Source organism: Ylistrum balloti, unplaced genomic scaffold (assembly GCF_031769215.1).
Source record: "Ylistrum balloti isolate Yb309-2 unplaced genomic scaffold, AGI_CSIRO_Ybal_v1 Utg370042, whole genome shotgun sequence".
Taxonomy (NCBI): Eukaryota; Metazoa; Mollusca; class Bivalvia; order Pectinida; family Pectinidae; genus Ylistrum; species Ylistrum balloti.
In genome coordinates this window covers 2,063,689-2,087,508 of record NW_026782099.1, presented here as the reverse complement: position 1 = coordinate 2,087,508, position 23,820 = coordinate 2,063,689, and the positions used below count along the sequence as shown (strand labels likewise).

Genomic DNA, 23,820 nt, shown 5'->3' with positions numbered 1-23,820 from the left:
AGTTGTCATTGTCAGATTGCGGATTTCTATAACTATAAATATGTGTAGTAAATAAACGTGTGTAATGAGGCCGAAGGCTAGTTTTCCATCTCTATATGGAGTTTTGACTGCCGATGTCTTCATCTGTAACTGTTGTAATCCATCACAATCAATGGTTTCCAACGCTTGTCGAGATCAGTATCGAATAAGGTGTCTTCCAAATCATTAATGTTTACAAGTTCAGATAAAGTGTTTAACACTGTACTCAACACAATATTTTCCACGTCTTACTATTAAATATTTGAGTACGGATGTCAATATCCGACATTCCGGTTGTTTAAAGATGGTCAACCGATTTTTGAGTATTATCTTGTAGAGTAGTAATTGGTTCGGATATATTATCAGTATTATCTACATGATCATCTGTGTTTGAGTTTGTTATCTCTGAAGACACGTTATTGTGATTTTCATGTATAGGGACTGTTTCCTTTTCTTGTGGAGCCTCAATTGATTCGGATACATTGCCAGTACGCGAGTCGACGGCCATCTCTTGTGTTTCTAATTTTGTATTCGCGGATCCATTTTCAAAAGACGGTGTCTCGTCTCTGTTATCTTCAATACCTGTAGTGTCAGTAGTTTTTTCACAACTATCTACGTCATTATCTGTGTTAGGGGATGTTTCCTTGTCGTCAAAAAGGCACGGAGTGTTTTCTTGTGGAGCCTCAATTGATTCGGATACATTGCCAGTACGCGAGTCGACGGCCATCTCTTGTGTTTCTAATTTTGTATTCGCGGATCCATTTTCAAAAGACGGTGTCTCGTCTCTGTTATCTTCAATACCTGTAGTGTCAGTAGTTGTTTCACAACTATCTACGTCATCATCTGTGTTAGGGGATGTTTCCTTGTCGTCAAAAAGGCACGGAGTGTTTTCTTGTGGAGCCTCAATTGATTCGGATACATTGCCAGTACGCGAGTCGACGGCCATCTCTTGTGTTTCTAATTTTGTATTCGCGGATCCATTTTCAAAAGACGGTGTCTCGTCTCTGTTATCTTCAATACCTGTAGTGTCAGTAGTTTTTTCACAACTATCTACGTCATTATCTGTGTTAGGGGATGTTTCCTTGTCGTCAAAAAGGCACGGAGTGTTTTCTTGTGGAGCCTCAATTGATTCGGATACATTGCCAGTACGCGAGTCGACGGCCATCTCTTGTGTTTCTAATTTTGTATTCGCGGATCCATTTTCAAAAGACGGTGTCTCGTCTCTGTTATCTTCAATACCTGTAGTGTCAGTAGTTGTTTCACAACTATCTACGTCATCATCTGTGTTAGGGGATGTTTCCTTGTCGTCAAAAAGGCACGGAGTGTTTTCTTGTGGAGCCTCAATTGATTCGGATACATTGCCAGTACGCGAGTCGACGGCCATCTCTTGTGTTTCTAATTTTGTATTCGCGGATCCATTTTCAAAAGACGGTGTCTCGTCTTTGTTATCTTCTAAAGAGTCAGTGTTTGCCTCATGTTTATCAATATCATTGTCCTCTATGTTTGAATTTGAAATTCCTGAAGACAATAACTTGGAACTTTCCGGATTTATTTGTGTTTCCTTGTCGTCGAAACGGTATGGATTTCTTTCCGGTGGTGCACCAGTTGATTCCGGCACGCTACCATCCCTCGAGACGCTGAATGTCTCAGGTCTCTCAAAGTTTATCTCAGAAACGACATCTGTATGCGAAAGGAGCGATCTGTCTCTATTTTCAATAGGCAGCGACCTGTCCGTCTCAACACTTCTAGTGTCAGGGATATCATTTGTCCAGTTTTCATACACGTGTGACAAATGAATTTCGCACGTCGGAATAATCTCAGCGTCATCAATGAATGGAATGTTCTCCATGGCGTCCTGATACGAAGTAGACTCCGGGTTTTCTGAGGGGCGGACGTATAAGAATGGTGAAGTTTCTGAGGGAACCTCTGTTATTACTGTTACACTCCCACTAACATGTTCATCACGATTTCTCCTATCACTCACCTGATACCTCTGAAAGAAGACGAGTAAAGTTATGTGTAAAATGTTGAATTGTTGAACAACATGAAATTATTAAATATGAAAATAATGATGGTTCATATAACACAAAGTTTAATTATGTAAACATACGAATTTAGCTTCATACAATTTACATGGTTCGTTATCAACAAGTGTACACAACAAAAATATATCGTTAAAAACCTGAATACATTCATTGGTTTATTTATCATCCTACGTATATTCAATGACATACAATGGCCTATGACACAAAACAAAACTTAACAGGGCGTATATTAGTATATAAATTATATACACAAGGAACAAATGAAAGTAATGAAAGAAGTACAACCATAAATAGGCCGGGAGGGAGATATTCACAATCAACAGGCCAATGAAAGAAGTACACATCACACACAGGTCGGGAGGGAGATATTCACAATCAACAGGCCAATGAAAGAAGTACACATCACACACAGGTCGGGAGGGAGATATTCACAATCAACAGGCCAATGAAAGAAGTACACATCACACACAGGCCGGGAGGGAGATATTCACAATCAACAGGCCAATGAAAGAAGTACACATCACACACAGGCCGGGAGGGAGATATTCACAATCAACAGGCCAATGAAAGAAGTACACATCACACACAGGTCGGGAGGGAGATATTCACAATCAACAGGCCAATGAAAGAAGTACACATCACACACAGGTCGGGAGGGAGATATTCACAATCAACAGGCCAATGAAAGAAGTACACATACACACAGGCCGGGAGGGAGATATCACACACAGGAAGTACACATCACACACAGGCCGAGGGAGAAGTACACATCACACACAGGCCGGGAGGGAGATATCAACAGGCCAATGAAAGAAGTACACATCACACACAGGTCGGGAGGGAGATATTCACAATCAACAGGCCAATGAAAGAAGTACACACACACAGGTCGGGAGGGAGATATTCACAATCAACAGGCCAATGAAAGAAGTACACATCACACACACAGGGAGATATTCACAATCAACAGGCCAATGAAAGAAGTACACATCACACACAGGTCGGGAGGGAGATATTCACAATCAACAGGCCAATGAAAGAAGTACACATCACACACAGGTCACACAATCAACAGGCCAATGAAAGAAGTACACATCACACACAGGCCGGGAGGGAGATATTCACAATCAACAGGCCAATGAAAGAAGTACACATCACACACAGGCCGGGAGGGAGATATTCACAATCAACAGGCCAATGAAAGAAGTACACATCACACACAGGCCGGGAGGGAGATATTCACAATCAACAGGCCAATGAAAGAAGTACACATCACACACAGGCCGGGAGGGAGATATTCACAATCAACAGGCCAATGAAAGAAGTACACATCACACACAGGCCAATGAAAGAAGTAGGGGGAGATATTCACAATCAACAGGCCAATGAAAGAAGTACATATCTTAAACAGGTCGGGAGGGAGATATTCACAATCAACATGCCAATGAAAGAAGTACATATCTTAAACAGGTCGGGAGGGAGATATTCACAATCAACAGGCCAATGAAAGAAGTACACATCACACACAGGTCGGGAGGGAGATATTCACAATCAACAGGCCAATGAAAGAAGTACACATCACACACAGGCCGGGAGGGAGATATTCACAATCAACAGGCCAATGAAAGAAGTACACATCACACACAGGTCGGGAGGGAGATATTCAACAGGCCAATGAAAGAAGTACACAACACACAGGCCAAATCAACAGGCCAATGAAAGAAGTACACATCACACACAGGTCGGGAGGGAGATATTCACAATCAACAGGCCAATGAAAGAAGTACACATCACACACAGGCCGGGAGGGAGATATTCACAATCAACAGGCCAATGAAAGAAGTACACATCACACACAGGCCGGGAGGAGATATTCACAATCAACAGGCCAATGAAAGAAGTACACATCACACACAGGCCGGGAGGGAGATATTCACAATCAACAGGCCAATGAAAGAAGTACACATCACACACAGGTCGGGAGGGAGATATTCACAATCAACAGGCCAATGAAAGAAGTACACATCACACACAGGTCGGGAGGGAGATATTTACAATCAACAGGCCAATGAAAGAAGTACATATCTTAAACAGGTCGGGAGGGAGATATTCACAATCAACAGGCCAATGAAAGAAGTACACATCACACACAGGTCGGGAGGGAGATATTCACAATCAACAGGCCAATGAAAGAAGTACACATCACACACAGGTCGGGAGGGAGATATTCACAATCAACAGGCCAATGAAAGAAGTACACATCACACACAGGTCGGGAGGGAGATATTCACAATCAACAGGCCAATGAAAGAAGTACACATCACACACAGGCCGGGAGGGAGATATTCACAATCAACAGGCCAATGAAAGAAGTACACATCTTACACACAGGTCGGGAGGGAGATATTCACAATCAACAGGCCAATGAAAGAAGTACACATCACACACAGGCCGGGAGGGAGATATTCACAATCAACAGGCCAATGAAAGAAGTACACATCACACACAGGTCGGGAGGGAGATATTCACAATCAACAGGCCAATGAAAGAAGTACACATCACACACATGCCGGGAGGGAGGGTCTGGAGGAGATATTCACAATCAACAGGCCAATGAAAGAAGTACACATCACACACAGGCCGGGAGGGAGATATTCACAATCAACAGGCCAATGAAAGAAGTACACATCACACACAGGCCGGGAGGGAGATATTCACAATCAACAGGCCAATGAAAGAAGTACATATCTTAAACAGGTCGGGAGGGAGATATTCACAATCAACAGGCCAATGAAAGAAGTACACATCACACACAGGTCGGGAGGGAGATATTCACAATCAACAGGCCAATGAAAGAAGTACACATCACACACAGGCCGGGAGGGAGGGTCGGGAGGGAGATATTCACAATCAACAGGCCAATGAAAGAAGTACACATCACACACAGGCCGGGAGGGAGATATTCACAATCAACAGGCCAATGAAAGAAGTACACATCACACACAGGTCGGGAGGGAGATATTCACAATCAACAGGCCAATGAAAGAAGTACACATCACACACAGGCCGGGAGGGAGATATTCACAATCAACAGGCCAATGAAAGAAGTACACATCACACACAGGCCGGGAGGAGGATATTCACAATCAACAGGCCAATGAAAGAAGTACACATCACACACAGGCCGGGAGGAAGACATTCACAATCAACAGGCCAATGAAAGAAGTACACATCACACACAGGTTGGGAGGGAGATATTCACAATCAACAGGCCAATGAAAGAAGTACACATCACACACAGGCCGGGAGGGAGATATTCACAATCAACAGGCCAATGAAAGAAGTACACATCACACACAGGTCTGGAGGGAGATATTCACAATCAACAGGCCAATGAAAGAAGTACAGAGCGTTGAACAGATAAAATAGTACTATATGGTAGAGGAATGAGGAAATGAAATTGTTATCAAAGTATAAATTTGTATAAGGGGTAGAATGGTGTTTCGCAATGACGTCCAACTATGCTTATTGGTGAGTTATTGTGCTAGGTAGTGATATATTGTGTACGCTTACCTTTCTTTTCTGTATTTTTCTACAAATGAGCACGCTGCAAATAAAAAATAAATAAAATATTAGTTACATTACACGGTGTCGACTTCTCGTTTTAACAGTAAACATATTACTATGCTCACAGCTGTCTTAGCAACCACAATAAGCTTCACTTATTGATCCAAAGGTTGAATGAGAACTACACATATCTCATTTCTCATGGCGACTGAAATGAGAACCACACATATCTCATTTCTCATGGCGACTGAAATGAGAACCACACACATCTCATTTCTCATGGCGACTGAAATGAGAACCACACATATCTCATTTCTCATGGCGACTGAAATGAGAACCGCACATCTCTTTTCTCATGGAGACTGAAATGAGAACCACATATAGCTCATTTTTCATGGAGACTGAAATGAGAACCACACATCTTATTTCTCATGGAGACTGAAATGAGAACAACACATATCTCATTTCTCAAGGAGACTAAAATGAGCTAAAAGTACTAAGTGAATTCTAACGAATTAATCATAACTAAACCAATGTATATTATAGGTAAGTGTCGTTACTTACTCCCCCTAAGATAAATAAGACCAAAGGAGGACTGGACCATACATGGATCATTCAGGGATACTTTCAGGTCAACTGCGCATTTTTGGTATACTGTTCCAAATACAGCTTTTGTCAAAGCTCTCAGAAAATTTGAAGGGCAAAGCGGGGTATGCAAGATGATTTGTTTTGTTACAGGTCTTAAAAACGGTTGAGTTAAAATAGATATTTTTGTGTCATTTTGGGTAAAACAGTATTAAGTATCAGGAATAAAAATGAAAACAATAGGCCAAATGTCCCTGAATCGCTCTAGATATTTCAATATCAAAACATTTCTACTCAAACTTATATTGGCAAATTTCCCCCTAAAAAGATGAGGAATTTTAAAGCTTACAATTATATTTCGTCAAAATATCCAAACCCAAGCAAATAAAAGACTTTACATCTGTATTTCCCCGAACATCATCCCTAAAGGGACCGGACAGCATATTCATATAAACTTAAGTGTCTTTGAGACAAAAATGGTAAAAAAATACCGTCATAAATATCGGTATATGCTCACCTGTAAGTGAAAAAGTCAACTGACTTACCTTCAAACCATCATCATTAACACACACCAGTCACGGCTGACTGATTTACCATCAAACAATTATCATTAACACACACCAATCACGGTTGACTGATTTACCATCAAGCCAACATCATTAACACACCAGTCACGGCTGACTGACTTCCCATCGAACCAGCAGTACTAACACAAACCAGTCAATAGCATAAACACTCTCCGGTCATGCATGGTTGATTGACTTACATTATAAACATCGATAACATAGGTGCCAGTATCCCAGCAGGTATCATGAAGTAGTTCCAGATGACTGATGAATCAATTTCATGATCGACCAATAAGGGGGTCTTGCGGACCACGTGGTAGGTGTCATTAGTTGTGTTGTCCACGATGCTATCGGTCACTTGAGGCATGCTTCTAGATAGAGTAATAATGGTTGTGTCGTCATAGTGAGTATTTGTGGTTCCAATCTCTGTTTCAGAACAGCTGACAAAAACATCACTTAGCCGGGAATATTCATCAGGGCATGTCTTTAACCAAACACCACATGCATTTTGTAGTTTACAACTTTCTTTCCGACTCGACAAATCATAAACTGTTTTATTGGGTGAACGAAAGCACTTCAAAAGGATCATGAACTTTTCCGTGCACTGCAACTTTGTCCCGACATCTGGCGAGCACACAAGTGCAGGGTTCCATACTGGCGGACAGGGTGCGATGCCTAACAGTCTGTCCACAGGGTCGGGCCGAACGCATGGATCCTCCACTATACAATCTACATCAACGATTCTGCATGGCGGGTCCACACTTGGGTCCAAAAGCACGGGCACACGTCTACATACCTAAAATGTGCGATTTAGTAGATGAAACATGGACAAAGTTTTTAGCTTGTACATGGAATCATTCCCTTACTTATGTATTTATATAAGTGCAACAAACAAGATATCCCGAAGGGATCCTTGCGCCCAACATTGTTTTTGCTCTGAATTATATGAAATTTGAAAATTCCTCCTTAGAAATAGCGATTAAAATCTTATACTGTCAAATCTAAGATGGTCGACTTAGACCGTTCTGTTCCTAATCAGTTCTAAAATAAAAAAATCAAACTGGTACAAGGAAACAATTGGGACCAAACATCCATCCAGCATTTATCAAGAGATAGCGATATCAAGAATTGTTAACGAGAGGCAGGGCTGACAACACATTTAGGCGTTTAAGGCCATCCCCCCTCAAAAAACTGCCTTTATGTTGTGAAAAATGCATGACATATGAAATTTAGATGGCAAAACTTTCCATTGTATATATATCCTACAAAAATCAATCTAAGGATATCTATGTCTTACCCGATCCACATAAAAATCGCTTGTGTTATAGCTGAACCGATAATCGACCGTTGATCCAGATGGTGCACTGGTCACCATGACAGACAGCAGTAAATGGAAAACCAGTAATGTGCATAGTCTGATCACAAACACCAATGTTTTGTTGGAGACACTGCAGCGTGTGCTCACGGGGACAACATGTGTGCCCGCCGTCATCTTCTCAGCAGTCAGCAAAGTGACACTTCAACGAGTCATGTGTTTATCTGCTCCATCTGTAACCAATGTCCTTCTTAATATAATCATATTTCATTATCGTATTTACATATAGCGTTACAAGAACAATAATTAGAATTGGATTCGGACACAAGTTTTCCAACTTGTGTAAATTAAGGTCATTCTTGCTATAATCCTTCCATCCATGTTAAATAATATGCGATTTGATAAAAAAAACCCCAAACAAACAAACCTGAGAAGTAACCAATGACATGCGGCTTTCTGTAGCATCTGTCTGCGTTGAAGGGGCAAGGCACTTTATCTTCAGATTAGTTTAGACGATAGTGCGGGTTACTGTTACAATTTTTGTTTAGGGTTTATCTACACCAGTCCTGTATCATTTCACCATCATTACTTCCGGTACAGGCATGCAGTACTCTATTACTAATATCCATGTGCTCGTTATATTTATTGGACTAACATTATAACCACGAGGATCATATACTGCGACACTAATTTTGTACACATAAGTAGTTATGAAGTGTTATCATTGAATCATAGATAATTGTGTCACGTGTTCTATAATCAACATATGTCGATAGAAACAAACAGAAAAACAAATCAAATGTATGGAGGCCGAGAATAGCAAGAGGCCCAATAAGGCCGTTGTTGGCAAATTCTAGCCGATAAAGTGAAATAAGTGCAGTATTCTTGTTCGGATTTTATCCTTTGAATTGTCAATCACCTTGATGAACATCGAAACATAATAGCATCTCCTACATGCAATGACGTAGTACACTAAAATTTGGTCACTGTCCTTCACCTCAAGGTCATAGGCAAATATAGTATTTTCGATAAGTTCTTATTCGGGCTATAACCTTTAAATTGTCAGTAACCTTGATGAATATCGGAACATGTTCGAGGTATAATTTTAAATTGAGAAAGATTAATAGATCTTCCCCTAGCTTGAGGAAAGGACGGAGAAACTATACCCGATGAATTTCATTACTGTCTAACCTGATGCTTTGCCGAGAGTTAGAGACTTTCGGGAATCTTCTCAAAGTCTAAAAAATCTCTGTCTTGTCCTTCTACTACCCCTTATCTCCTACATAATAGAAATAGAATAACGAGACAAATATGGCAACGCAATCAGGCAAATAACGACTTTTCTTTTTCTTTTGACCGATTTGTATTCTTCTTTATACATTTTACAAAGACAATCGTAATGAGAAATAATTGCAATGATGCATTGGAAATTATCACCGTTACCTCCACCCTACGGTAAAAAGAACAATAAACGGATATTCACGTCCTTGTGCGTGTTCCTACATCAGAGGTCAAGACCATCAATTTATTTACATCTTATGCGGTTGACAATGGATAAGGATATGATGAATGAAAGATGTGATATTTGAGTTCTCATATTATATTACCATAGGTCAAAATGACGAGTCAGATATCAAAGTCCAGTTGGTCATCTCTTTATTGGTAAATATTTTGTAATGAATAGGAAATACAAATTTATGTCGTTGGCAAATAATTGGAGATATAACAATGTTCTAGCCATGAAACCCACTCTTCAGGTTGAGTTTATATGTGCTAAAGCTCACCTGATGCACAATGACCAGATGTCACAAGAAATGTCGCCCACCATACATGTACTTCCGTGAGACTGCATTATTCCCCCTATAAACAGTGTTTATATAAACACTTCACAGTGCAGTTATCAATCAGGACTAGACAACATACAGCACACATCTTTCATAAAGATTAAATAGCTTATATAGTTTATCTATGTTACAACGAATCAAGTCTACAAGTATCTATAATAAACCAGAACCAGATCTCTTGGCGTTGTTGCAAAAAAATCAACAAGTTACCAGCATCATACTCTAACCTCCAATTCAGTAAAACCTTTGGCATCCATGAAATCCAGGGAATGCTACGGCCTTGCCTCCGATCAGAGGAGACTCCATGACGCAAGAGGGCGAAAGCCAAGAGGAAACCCTCGAGCAGACCAGGTCATTAGTACACCCCAAATCTACAACGAAGATCGGCAACTGGAACGTACGTACACTTTACCAAAGTGGCAATGTAGCACAGGTTGCAAGAGAAATGACAAGAAGAGATAAAGATATCATGGGTATTAGTGAAACTCATTGGACCGGACGAGGGAAAATCAAGATAGCAGAAAGAGAGACAATCATCTACCCCGGAAGGGACGATAACATCCATAGAGAAGGTGTTGCCATACTTTTGTCAAAGAAAGCATCAAGTGCGCTGATAGATTGGACACCAGTAAACGAAAGGATCATCATAGCAAGGTTTTTCTCAAAGCACATCAAGCTGACGGTTGTGCATATATACGCACCTACAGAAGATCAAGTGAAATATGAGCTTTATGCAAGATTACAGGAGGTACTGGAAAGAAGAAACCGGCATGACATGTTGATCATCACTAGTGATATGAATGCCAAAGTGGGAAGCGACAACGGGCACTACGAAAGAATAATGGGGAGACATGGGCTCGGGGTGAGGAATGACAATGGTGAAAGGCTGTGTGAAATGTGCGACCTCAACGAATTAGTTGTTACAGGAACGTTATTCCCACATAAAAACATCCACAAAGAAACACCAAATGGAACCATCAGGAATCAGATAGATCATGTATTAGTCAACAGGCGTTTTAGGAATTCAGTTAAGGATACCAGAGTATTCAGGTCGGCAGACATTGGAAGCGATCATCTGCTTGTGTGCACAACAGTCAAATTGAGGCTAAGGAAGCAGTGTAAAGAGAAAAGGTGTGAGAGGGTAAAGTACGACATAGAGAAGTTGAAGGATGCGGATACAGTGAGAAGGTTTAACATTGCAGTAAGAAATAGGTTTCAGGTATTGGATAACGAGGAGTTTGATAGAGAAGAGGACGAGGTAGAGAGAAAGTTCAGAGTAATCCAGAAGACATACACAGAGACAGCAAAAGAGATATTGGGTAGACCTAGGAAGAAGAAGAAACCATGGATCAGTGAAGCCTCATGGAAGCTAGTAGAGGAAAGAGGAGAAATAAACAAGAAAAATGTGTGTACAAACTCAGAGAGGGTTAAAGGACAGTTAAAAGAGGAGTACAAGGTTAAAGACAGAGAAGTCAAAAGAAGTCTGAAAGCACACAAGAAGAAATGGATAGACAACATCGCGAGTGACGCTGAAGAGGCAGCAAGGAGTCAGCACATGAAAACTTCGTATAGTCTTACAAAGACACTCTGCAATGAAAGACCTAGGAGTAGTACAGCGGTATTGGACAAGAACGGCAACCTCATTAGTGGCAAAGCAGAGGTTTTTATCAAGATGGACAGAACACTTCCAGGAAATCCTGGAACCACAGGATTCCATTACAGAAGATGATGAAGTAAAATTAGATGATATATTTGAAGAAATTTCAGTCGACATGCCATCAATAGAAGAAGTGCAGAGGGCTATCAAGAAGTTGAGGAATGGAAAGTCACCAGGAATAGATTCAATCACGGCAGAGTTGATAAAGGCAGATACAAACTTTTCAAGTACAAAAATCCATGAGCTCATGCAAGCAATATAGAGAGAAGAACAAATTCTAGATAGCTGGAAGAAAGGGCTCATCATCAAGTTACCAAAAAATGGAAACCTAAATGAATGCAAGAACTCAAGTGGAATCACTTTGCTGTCAGTAGTAGGAAAATTGCTCGGAACGATCATCATCGATCGCATAAGAGAAGGAATCGATAGCAAGCTAAGGAAAAATCAGGCAGGATATAGAAAGGGAAGGCGCACGACGGAGCAGGTCTTTATACTTAGGAACACCATAGAGCAAGTGAACGAGTGGCAGGCTACATTGTATTTGAACTTTATAGATTTTGAAAAAGCTTTCGACTCCATCCACCGTGAAAGCCAGTGGACCATCATGAGGAAATATGGGGTACCAGACAAGATCGTAAGAATAGTACAGTTATTTTATGAAGATTTCCAGTGTGCAGTAGAAGACCAAGGAGAGAAAGGAGAATGGTTTAACATCAAGACAGGAGTAAAACAAGGGTGCAATATGTCCGGATTTATCTTCCTGGTAATTATGGACTGGGTGATGAGGAAAGCAGTTGGAAACGGTGAGAACGGCATTAGATGGAGCTTGACAACAAAAATGGAGGATTTAGATTTCGCAGATGATATCTCATTATTCTCCTCAACTAGACAACAGATACAAGACAAAACCACAAGATGAAGAAACAAGCAGAGTCGGACTTAAGACCAACAAAGATAAAACTAAAGTAATGAGGATCAATGCATGGAACGAGAATACCATCAAACTAAGAGGTCTGGACATCGAGGATGCAGAGCAGTTTACATACCTAGGAGCAACAGTGTGCAAAGAAGGTGGTGGAATGAAAGGCATTAAAAGCAGACTTTCAAAAGCCAGGGGAGCATTTATCCGGCTCAAGCATATATGGAACTCAAGCAGCATCCCGAGGAAAACAAAATTGAAACTGTACAAGGCATTAGTAATACCTGTCCTACTCTATGGATGTGAAATGAATAAGGGTGATGATCGGATGGTAGATGTTTTCCACAACAAGTGCCTCAGGAGAATTCTCAACATACAATGGCAAGAACATATAAAGACGGACGAAATATTGGAAAGAGCGAGCATGAGACCAATTAGCCAGGAGATAAAATGCCGCAAATGGGAAATGATTGGACACATATTGAGACAGGACAGAAACAACGACTGCAACGTTGCCTTAACCTGGGCCCCCAGAAGGGAAGCGGAGAAGAGGAAGACCGAAGATGACGTGGAGAAGATCAGTTGAAAGAGAGAGAGAAGAAGCAGGCTGGAAGTCTTGGAACGAGGTGCGGACAATAGCAACAGACCGGCAGAGATGGAAGCGTTCTGTGAAGGCCTTATGTGCCACGAGGCACGAAGTGGATAGGTAACAGGTTTGGCAAATATGAAAAAAAGCAAGATGATTTAAACGGAGACTCCCGAAAAAGTACTCGGATAATTACAAGGTGTTCCGGAAGAGTCTACAACACACAGCGAAGTCCACAACGCACAGAGTGTGGTCTACAACGCACAGAACAAAATTAACCACAAAGCCACGTCTACAACGCGCAGAGCCAGGCATACAACAGACAGAGCTATGTCTACAACACAATGAGCCTTGTCTGCAACACACAGCCAGGTCTACAACAGGCAGAGCTAGGCCCACAACACACAGAATCAGGTTCACAACACACAGAGCCATGTCTAAAACACATGAGGCCAGGCCTATAACAGGCAGAGAAACAGGTCTACAACAGGCAAAGCCAGGTTTACAACATGCAGAGAGCCAGGTCTACAACAGGTACATCTATGTTAACGACAGACAGATCACGGTCTACAGTTGACAACCTTCACAACAACACCACGCATCCTCTTAACACCTTATTGGCAGGTATCACATCACAATTTAGCCAAGGCACTGCAAATTATAAAGTTAGATAACATAAATTTAATTCTATGATGCATAAAACCAAAGCCATGTGAAGTAAATGAACTTACCAACAAAAGTAAAATCTACGATGTTTCTGTCCAGCTGTCTCTGAAGTAAAAATAAAACATACCACACAATGTACACAACGTGGCAGGTAAAGATGAATCTTACATTAAATTAATCAACAGAAATTCCCGCTTATGTGCAACTTCCGTATTGATAAATTAACTCCACGGGCGCAATACACTATTATCGTAGGCTCTAAACAGGGAAGGAAATTGGATAAACCGTGCACGTGTTTGTGAGTACTTATCCCGACATATTAAAATACTACTTCCGCTCTCTTACACGTGTAATAAGTGAAAGTGTCATATCCACCTTGTCGTGAAAACTGTTACGTCACTAAAACCCTTACAACCGTTACAATCGTATGAATATTTTAAGTGGCGACTTAAAGTAATATACTGTTATGGTCCTCCTTCCATGCCTCTCCATCCCCCTTACACTGACAAACATCTATTTACACATCTACACTGTATGATTTTCAGGTTTTCCTTGTTGTTCTACTCGCACCGACAAAACTATACAATCACTAAAACCTTGCACCTATACGATGATATGATGATTTAGAATCAGGACCACGCCAGAACACCATACCGATTAGGATAGTGATTCAGGACTTTCTATATTTTAGTTTGTGTCGAGCGACTCCGGAATTACTCGCTCTTAGCGATTAGCTACAAGTGGTTGGGCCTTCCCAAACAACTGAACATGATCAGTATACATGTGCAGTACACATACACCACGCAGACGAGGAAACTGTCAGATATAGCAGTTATTATTCGAGCAGACGATCACAGCGCCACTCAACATATGTATGTTATAGTAATGCCACATGTGAGTTTATTCTTTGAGTATACGTTCTACAATTTTCCAATATTTTTTTCAAACTTAGGAATGTTTATGCATTTTCAAAACATGAACAAATACAACGAATGATTGTCTAGCTTATCAGCAGCAGCTATTGCAAAATGCTAAGTTATTATTTAGGACAAATAGAGAAGGATGTGGGATGTATAAATATGTAAAAAGACTTGCACAAACTTACCGTAAACTACACCGTACGTTTTGATGAAAAAAAAAATCAGACATTCACACCCCACCCCCACCCCAACACACACATTACCGCAACATCGATTTAGGACCTGTTATATATACAAAAACTACGACCAAAATCACGCCGACTCCGAAGCGCCGAAAGAACAGCAATGGCAATCACGGTCGTTCTATTCTCATAAAGACTACATGTAAACGAATGGAATATAATGATATAACAATACATAGTTGAAGAAGATGGTCTTTCGTAATTGCGTATTAATTATCACAATCAGTAATGAATCAATAGTAATTCATGTTATGCTACTTAAATGTTGTTTTTGTAAATTTCCTTATTTAGGACTATCCCTGGTTATTAAACTTGATATATTCATAGCTTGCAAAGATTATATACGTGTCGTTTATCTTAAAATAGTGAAGTAATAAATGTTCGGTCGAAATCGCATTCGAAACCGCTGTGACATCATAAGTGACACTCCGATTGTAGCGACATTGACGATATCCCAGAGGTGTCATTCACGCTAGATATCCATCCATATATGTATGAACCTGAGACAATTGAACAATGACGATCATATCGACTCAGATTCGTCAGATAGTTCCGAGGAACTGCATACAAGACGCGACGAGGATGACGAAGATAGCATGGCTTCCGATCAACCTGTCGGAGAATGGTTAGTTTACATTGCAACTACACGGCTTTATTGTTGTTCAGATTTCGATAATTGTATGTCATCTGTAAACTGTGTTTTTTTCTGTATTCCAATTTATTTTATTTTTCTATCGTCAAAATAGAAGCGGATAAAATACGTATTTGTTTACCACTTTATACGCCGATAAGCAAGGCATTCTTCCGTTTATTGTTCATATACCAACTGGTCTACTGATCATTAACATTGTCATGAAATCAATATGTTTATGAAATTATTCGTTTTTCTTCATTAGTTTGTATTGATATCATTTTTCAAACAGTTTACGTTCTCCTGTTGTGTACATTTTCATTCACTTTGACTCTTCTGTTTGTACATTTTACCTCTTTCCTGTATTTTAGTACGTGAACGATGTATTTTCCAGCAGAAACAACATGACACAAGCTCATTACTTTACGATTATATTTATTAATCGGAACATTATAGTACCTCAAATGCAAAATGCAAAGAGGATAACATTATGATAAATATGTTCCACCAGACCTGAAATTTCCGTTCATTTAATTAATCTAACTAACGTTAATGGATGGATGCATAATAACTTATCTTATTCTCTGTACAATTTGTTCTTTAATAACATTTTCAAGATATTTTCTTCCGTCGTATGTCTGCAAGTCTGAGAGAACAGTGTTATTACAATATTAATCTATACATTTTGTTCCAGGTGTTCCTGTAACATGTGTTCCCATATGTCCACTGAGGAGGAAAGAAAATGCTGTCAGTACATGAGCATATTAGAAGAAAAGTTGACCGACATAGGCTGTATCACCCAACATGTAGGTTTTATTGGAATTGTCTATACATGCATGTCCTGGAAACATCCTACTATGAATATGCTGAAACACACGGCCCAGGAGGACAAGAAGACATTCAAAGGTATATAATGTAAAAGGCAATTTAAATGAATATCTTTGTCTAACAGATTAAATGCAACATTGATACCCTCTATTACTAATTAAACCCCTACATTGCATACATAACTAGATAATTAATTCCTATATTTCACTACTAAGTAATGGATTAGCAATAACTTTTGACCACAGTCCATTTTGTAGCACTTAAATTACACTGCAAATACTTGTATATATGCATACATGTACCAGTGTCTTCAAACTTAAGAAATTTCATATTTTTTTTTTTCACTTCAGGAAGTATCGGCTTGTAGCATATCGTCGCTTCATCAGGTGGACATGGAAAGTTCTTGGGGAAAAAAATCGACGGGTCATACCATCATGTGCTGTGCTATACGGAAACAATTTCCATCACAACAATACACTGGTTTCAAGTACCCTCGTTTCTGACAGCTGGTAAATCTGTGACAATGGTTATGGATGATTACGTCTCTGTCGAAATTCCCCATGGCACCGCGGAGTTGACTTGCAATGGAAGGAGGGGGAGAAGCAATTTCCTCAAAAAGTGCTGCTTCAGCCTGTTGTTATCTGTTGACAAGGTGACATTAACAGTTTAAGGCAGAACAAGAACAATAAAAACTATAACTTGAATGGTCACAGTCATAATGGGGTGTCTTTTGAATAATGTATGAATTTCAAACGTGTTTGGTATCTTGTTTACAGCAGTTGGTGGAGACGAGTGAGATGCCACCTGACTTACTGTGGTTGAGCTGACAGTAGTTAGTGGAGACGAGTGAGATGCCACCGGATTTACAGTGGTTGAGCTGACAGTAGTTGGTGGAGGCGAGTGAGATGCCACCGGACTTACCGTGGATGAACTGACAGTAGTTGGTGGAGACGAGTGAGATGCCACCGGATTTACAGTGGTTGAGCTGACAGTAGTTAGTGGAGACGAGTGAGATGCCACCGGACTCACCGTAGTTGAGCTGACAGTAGTTGGGGTGATGTGTGACATGCCACCGGACTTACCGCGGTTGAGCTGACAGTAGTTGGTGGAGACGAGTGAGATGCCACCGGACTTACAGTGGTTGAGCTGACAGTAGTTGGTGGAGACGAGTGAGATGCCACCAGACTTACAGTGGTTGAGCTGACAGTAGTTGGTGGAGATGAGTGAGATGCCATCGGACTTAGTGGTTGAGCTGACAGTAGTTGGTGGAGACGTGTGAGATGCCACCGGACTTACCGCGGTTGAGCTGACAGTAGTTGGTGGAGACGTGGGAGATGCCACCGGACTTACCGTGGATGAACTGACAGTAGTTAGTGGAGACGAGTGAGATGCCACCGGATTTACAGTGGTTGAGCTGACAGTAGTTGGTGGAGAAGTGTGAGATGCCACCGGATTTACAGTGGTTGAGCTGACAGTAGTTGGTGGAGAAGTGTGAGATGCCACCGGACTTACCATGGTTGAGCTGACAGCAGTTGGTGGAGACAAGCGAGATGCCATCGGACTCACCGTAGTTGAGCTGACAGTAGTTGGGGGAGATGTGTGAGATGCCACCGGACTTACCGCGGGTGAGCTGACAGTAGTTGGTGGAGACGAGTGAGATGCCACCGGACTTACAGTGGTTGAGCTGACAGTAGTTAGTGGAGACAAGTGAGATGCCACCGGACTTACCATGGTTGAGCTGACAGCAGTTGGTGGAGACGTGTGAGATGCCACCGGACTTACCATGGTTGAGCTGACAGCAGTTGGTGGAGACGTGTGAGATGCCACCGGACTTACCATGGTTGAGCTGACAGCAGTTGGTGGAGACAAGCGAGATGCCATCAGACTTACGGCGGTTTAGCTGACAGTAGTTAGTGGAGACGTGTGATATGCCACCGGACTTACCACGGTTGAGCTGACAGAAGTTAGTGGAGGCAAGTCAGATGCCCCCAGATTTACAGTGGTTGAGCTGACAGTAGTTGGTGGAGACGAGTGAGATGCCATCGGATTTACAGTGGTTGAGCTGGCAGATAGTACGGACTACGAGATGGATTGAGAACTTGCTGATGGTGAGGACAATGGAGAAGTTCAGCAGGAATCAGAGTCTGTAGAAAAGTAGGAGATGACCACTCATTCATAGGAGTCGAGTCCAGTCCTAAAACTATCTGGTCATGTTACTCGGAAGCTGATAAAAGTTTTATTCAAGGAAACTGCCTGATTAGTCATAGACAGATGATTATCTGAGGTCTACTGACAAAGCCGCAAGCCCTTGACAAACGTTTAAATTCTTCTTACTGTGCTTATAAAAAGACTGAATCCATTGGTTGACTACCGATCGGTGTTCGATACCATTTGACTCATATAATTAATTAGTATTGAATCATAGGGCTGAGTAATATCTGGCCACTGGACCCATGTATAAGACATGCGTTTAACAGTTATTTCATTTATCTGTCTTTCACTCCCTGTGTTGAGAATTCATTGTAACAACAACTGTAGTGAACCTATCGTGAGATTTGCCCCAATAGTAGGTTTTCTAGGACATGTGTAGAGGAATTCTGTGAGAGTTAGCAGAAAAATGTTTATCTTTCCATCAACGTATGATTTGATGATGGCGACTTTTTGTTAATTACATATAAAACTTAACAGAAATGTCAACAATGCAAAATTTGGCGATCTGGAGAAATTATCATGGAGAAATTCTGACCGCGAACAAGACAAAAATTAAATCGCCGATAGTCAGAACACTTAGGAATTCCAATGATATTTTCGGTTTAAAAAAAAATACGCATTGACATGTTTTTATTCACTATTGTTATAAATTGCGCCTGTAAAGCTGATATTTTGCCTGATTTCTTACATATACTTAAACCAAAAGTTGTCGAGGCTGGATAAAATGAAAAAAGTTTAAAACTTGTTTCATCAAACTATGGCGGAAACTCCAGTAAGAACCTTTATCCATTTGATACACAATATTACCTTTGCCTTCATTATATTACTCTTAACAGCATTCCTAGCAACCCTCACAACATCCATAATTTCCTTACTTCCTGTATTTAATAACACGAACATCCATAACAACTGTCATTGAGTCCAAACCAACAACAAAATCTCACATTATCAATAACTCTCACTGTACCCCTAACAATTAACAAAACACCAATAACAACAAGCATTGTATCCCTAACAATTATAACAGTATCCCTAACAATTCTATCAGTATCACTAACAATTCTATCAGTATCCCTAACAATTCTATCAGTATCACTAACAATTCTATCAGTATCACTAACAATTCTATCAGTATCCCTAACAATTCTATCAGTATCCCTAACAATTCTATCAGTATCACTAACAATTCTATCAGTATCCCTAACAATTCTATCAGTATCCCTAACAATTCTAACAATTCTATCGTATCCCCAGTTCTCTCTCGCACACAGCATCCATAACAAAACACATAGCATCCCTAACAACTATCGCAGTAACCCTAACAACCATCACAGTATCCCTAACGGCTCTCACAATATTCCTAACAACTGTCTAAGTTTCACTAAAAAACTCAGAATATCCCTAACAACACTCTCAGTATCCCTATCAATTATCAAAGTATCCTTAACAACTTTCACAGTATCCCTAACAACTGTCACAGTATCCCTAACAACTGTCACAGTATCCCTAACAACTCTCACAGTATCCCCCCTAATAACTCTCACAGTATCCCTAACAACTCTCACAGTATCCCTAACAACTATCACAGTATCCCTAATAACTCTCACAGTATCCCTAACAACTCTCTCAATATCCCTAAAAACTCTCACAGTATCCCTAAGCACTCTCACAGTATCCCTTACAACTATCATAGCATCACTAATAACTCTCACAGTATCCCTTACAACTCTCACAATATCCCTAACAATTCTCACAGTATCCCTAATAACTCTCGCCCATAGTATCCCTAACAACTCTGGCAGTATCCCTAACAACTCTCACAGTATCCCTAACAACTATCACAGTATCCCTTACAATTATCACAGTATCCCTAACAACTATCACAGTATCCCTAGCACAAGTTAATTATCTTTAACAATTATAAAAGTATCACTAACAATTATAACAGTGTAACTAAGAATTCTCACAGTATCCCTAAATACAACTCTCACAGTATCCCTAACAATTCACAAATCATCCCTAATAACTAACAATTATATAGTATCCCTAACAATTATCACAGTATCCCTAACAACTATCACAGTATCCCAAACAACTCTCATAGTATCCCTTACGACTATCACAGTATCCCTAACAACTATCACAGTAACCTTAACTTACAACTCTCACAGTATCCCTAACAATTATCACAGTATCAGTGTAACCTAACAATTCTCTCATTCACAGTATCTCTAACAATTATAACAGTATCACTAACAATTCTATCAGTATCCCTTACAACTCTAACAGTATCCCTAACAATTCTATCAGTATCACTAACAATTCTATCAGTATTCCTAACAATTCTATCAGTATCCCTAACAATTCTCACCGTATCCCCAGTGTCTCTCGCACACAGCATCCATAACAAAACACATAGCATCCCTAACAACTATCACAGTAACCCTAACAACCATCACAGTATCCCTAACGGCTCTCACAATATTCCTAACAATTGTCTAAGTTTCACTAAAAAACTCAGAATATCCCTAACAACACTCTCAGTATCCCTATCAATTATCAAAGTATCCTTAACAACTTTCACAGTATCCCTAACAACTGTCACAGTATCCCTTACAACTATCACAGTATCCCTAACAACTTTCACAGTATCCCTTACAACTCTCACAGTATCCCTAACAATTATCACAGTATCCCTAACAACTATCACAGTATCCCTAACAACTCTCACAGTATCCCTAACAACTCTCATAGTATCCCTTACGACTATCACAGTATCCCTAACAACTATCACAGTATCCCTAACAATTCTCACAGTATCCCTTACAATTATCACAGTATCCCTTACAACTCTCACAGTACCTCCAAGTTAATTATCTTTAACAATTATAACAGTATCACTAACAATTATAACAGTGTAACTAAGAATTCTCACAGTATCCCTAAATACTCTCACAGTATCCCTAACAACTCTCACAGTATCCCTAACAACTATCACAGTATCCCTTACAATTATCACAGTATCCCTAACAACTATCACAGTATCCCTAGCACAAGTTAATTATCTTTAACAATTATAACAGTATCACTAACAATTATAACAGTGTAACTAAGAATTCTCACAGTATCCCTAAATACTCTCACAGTACCCCTAACAATTCACAAAGTATCCCTAATAACTATCATAGTATCCCTAGCAACGCTCACAGTATCCTTTACAATTCTCACAGTATCCCTAACAACTCTCACAGTATCCCTAACAACTCTCACAGTATCACTAGCAACTATCACAGTATCCCTAGCAACTCTCATTCACAGTATCTCTAACAATTATAACAGTATCACTAACAATTATAACAGTGTAACTAAGAATTCTCACAGCATCCGTAACAACTCTCACAGTATCCCTAACAACTCTCACAGTATCCCTAACAATTCTCACAGTATCCCTAAATACTCTCACAGAATCATTAACACACTAACAACTCTCATACCGGACAAATGGATTAATTATTTCTCTGGTAAATTAGTAATTTAATAATACCAAATACACACTCATTCCCTCACCACATATTGATATTTAAAGACATATAAGACAAAAGGAATGAGTCTCATTCTGCCAACTGAACAGCAATGCTAGCTGGAGCATTGCTGGTATTCATGCTACATAAATGTTGTGTACAAGCTGTTATTACCTAACATTATGGAATTTTAACTTACATAAAAACAATTAACTATCCATATACAAATGCAAAATTGATCATAAACTTCAAACACCAGCTCATTATTGAAAACAGAAGATCTTGTACTTGATGACTTTGTCACTTCCGGTATATACTTCCCTACAAGGTAATTATTAATATTCACACCAAATTCGTAATTTGATAAATAGTACAAGCACAATGCCCTGTTTAATCCCGGCCATTCAGGTTTATTAAGTTAAATATTGTTTACAGACTAGGATCATATACTTTCTTACTTCATTCAGATTACGAACAAAATGTGTGACTGTGTATGTGAAAGTGGGGCCAGATTGAGGGAAAATCATTAACTTGAGATTGATACATTTTCTGAAAGCCTTCATTGTGAAATATATAGATCCAAAATATAAGTGGTCTCTGTATTACCATCACAGAGAAAATCCACATTAGATACTATGTTGTTGATCTTGGATCTAGAATTTAACATGCACAAAACAAACCCAGAGTCAAATAATGACCTAACAGGTAACTGTATTCAACACCCCATTCAAATATAACATATCTAAATCCCTAAAAGTCAAACAATCATATGAAATAACAAGAAACAGTATATTTTAAAGTATGAATCATAAGTCCTCATAACAGCACACATTTACCATATAACAAAAAGCATGCAGCAAAGGGAGACATTCCATGTACAATTTAAAAAAAATAGTTTCAACAACTGAGATTACACCTATTTGGTCAAACTGTCTTGATGTGCTGTCTGTCATTCCTGGACAGTCTATTATGTGGAGCTTTCCCAGAATTTCCATTTTTTTCTTGGAATTAAGCGACCTGTCTCCAGTGATTTACTAATTGCCTGCAGTTTGGTTTTGTTGATATCATGTACATGGGTATGACAGAGACATATTATGTGTCATATATGTCTCTGGGTATGAACACTGGGTCTTCGATGAGTAAACAGCTCGGCCTTAATTGTTATATCAAATTCATCATATGTTAATTGGTGACAATGTTCTCTGAATTCAAAAGCAGATTCTAAGTCAATATATACACTGCACATTACACTAGTATGTAATTTACAGATAGATGTGTCATTGTGCTATGTATTCAGTAGTATCATATTCAATGGGATCTGTTAAAACAAACATATCATTCCGTTCTGGAGATTTATCTATGAAATATCCATTCCAATTGAACGTTCATACATCTTTACAGCCACAAGTCTCACCTACCTGTCATATTTTCCACTGATTAAGCTATCATCATTAGTAAAACTTATAGGTTAAAATACCTCAGAGGCTGGGCTCATGTTGACTTCGTTAGTAGAGTGATCTCCCGTACAAGTCGGGTGCATTCGATAAGATACCAGCTACAGAAACTAATAAAGACTTCTTGTACAGTATGCTGGAATCATCCAAGAAATTGGATTATTAGGTACGAATTTTTATTTTAAAAAAACCAACCAAACAAACAAAACAAAAAACCACTGATTTAGTTCCATTCTTGCTTACGG

General features: G+C 39.7%; 4 protein-coding genes and 1 pseudogene across 5 annotated transcripts; 3 read left to right on the top strand and 2 right to left on the bottom strand.

Moving 5' to 3' along the window:
• Positions 1–218: 218 nt before the first annotated feature.
• Positions 219–23,596, bottom strand: LOC132549054 (uncharacterized protein DDB_G0287625-like). Of its 2 annotated transcripts, XM_060212953.1 has the most exons (6): positions 23,540–23,596; positions 13,834–13,873; positions 8,079–8,329; positions 6,982–7,577; positions 5,637–5,670; positions 219–2,011 (listed from the first exon to the last, which is right to left on the bottom strand). In XM_060212953.1, the coding sequence occupies exons 3-6, from the start codon at positions 8,271–8,273 to the stop codon at positions 317–319; spliced, it is 2,520 nt and encodes an 839-aa protein (XP_060068936.1). In that variant the 5' UTR covers positions 8,274–8,329; positions 13,834–13,873; positions 23,540–23,596; the 3' UTR covers positions 219–316. The 2 variants fall into 2 exon arrangements, with proteins under 2 accessions (XP_060068936.1, XP_060068937.1); XM_060212954.1 differs by lacking the exons at positions 13,834–13,873; positions 23,540–23,596 and adding an exon at positions 10,168–10,286.
• On the top strand, positions 10,245–11,669 carry LOC132549149 (craniofacial development protein 2-like). Its single transcript, XM_060213069.1, has one exon. It carries the CDS (start codon positions 10,245–10,247, stop codon positions 11,667–11,669), a length of 1,425 nt encoding a protein of 474 aa, XP_060069052.1.
• LOC132549148 (uncharacterized) lies at positions 11,713–13,102 on the top strand. The gene is made up of 3 exons (XM_060213068.1): positions 11,713–11,824; positions 12,152–12,400; positions 12,486–13,102. The coding sequence occupies exons 1-3, from the start codon at positions 11,713–11,715 to the stop codon at positions 13,100–13,102; spliced, it is 978 nt and encodes a 325-aa protein (XP_060069051.1).
• LOC132549147 (uncharacterized) lies at positions 13,536–16,892 on the top strand (annotated as a pseudogene).
• Positions 17,056–18,270, bottom strand: LOC132549145 (mucin-2-like). The gene has a single exon (XM_060213067.1). It carries the CDS (start codon positions 18,268–18,270, stop codon positions 17,056–17,058), a length of 1,215 nt encoding a protein of 404 aa, XP_060069050.1.
• Positions 23,597–23,820: the final 224 nt, after the last annotated feature.

Bases quoted from the DNA above. Each gene is read 5' to 3' on its own strand.
- LOC132549054 (XM_060212953.1), bottom strand. From the start codon at position 8,273: ATGACGGCGGGCACACATGTTGTCCCCGTGAGCACACGCTGCAGTGTC. The intron at 7,578-8,078 runs GTAAGACATAGA...CGCACATTTTAG, and splicing joins GCGATTTTTATGTGGATCGG to GTATGTAGACGTGTGCCCGT. The intron at 2,012-5,636 runs GTAAGCGTACAC...GTCTTCTTTCAG, and splicing joins GAAAAATACAGAAAAGAAAG to AGGTATCAGGTGAGTGATAG.
- LOC132549149 (XM_060213069.1), top strand. From the start codon at position 10,245: ATGACGCAAGAGGGCGAAAGCCAAGAGGAAACCCTCGAGCAGACCAGG.
- LOC132549148 (XM_060213068.1), top strand. From the start codon at position 11,713: ATGCCATCAATAGAAGAAGTGCAGAGGGCTATCAAGAAGTTGAGGAAT. The intron at 11,825-12,151 runs GTACAAAAATCC...TGAACTTTATAG, and splicing joins GGCAGATACAAACTTTTCAA to ATTTTGAAAAAGCTTTCGAC. The intron at 12,401-12,485 runs GTGAGAACGGCA...CTCCTCAACTAG, and splicing joins GAGGAAAGCAGTTGGAAACG to ACAACAGATACAAGACAAAA.
- LOC132549145 (XM_060213067.1), bottom strand. From the start codon at position 18,270: ATGGCATCTCGCTTGTCTCCACCAACTGCTGTCAGCTCAACCATGGTA.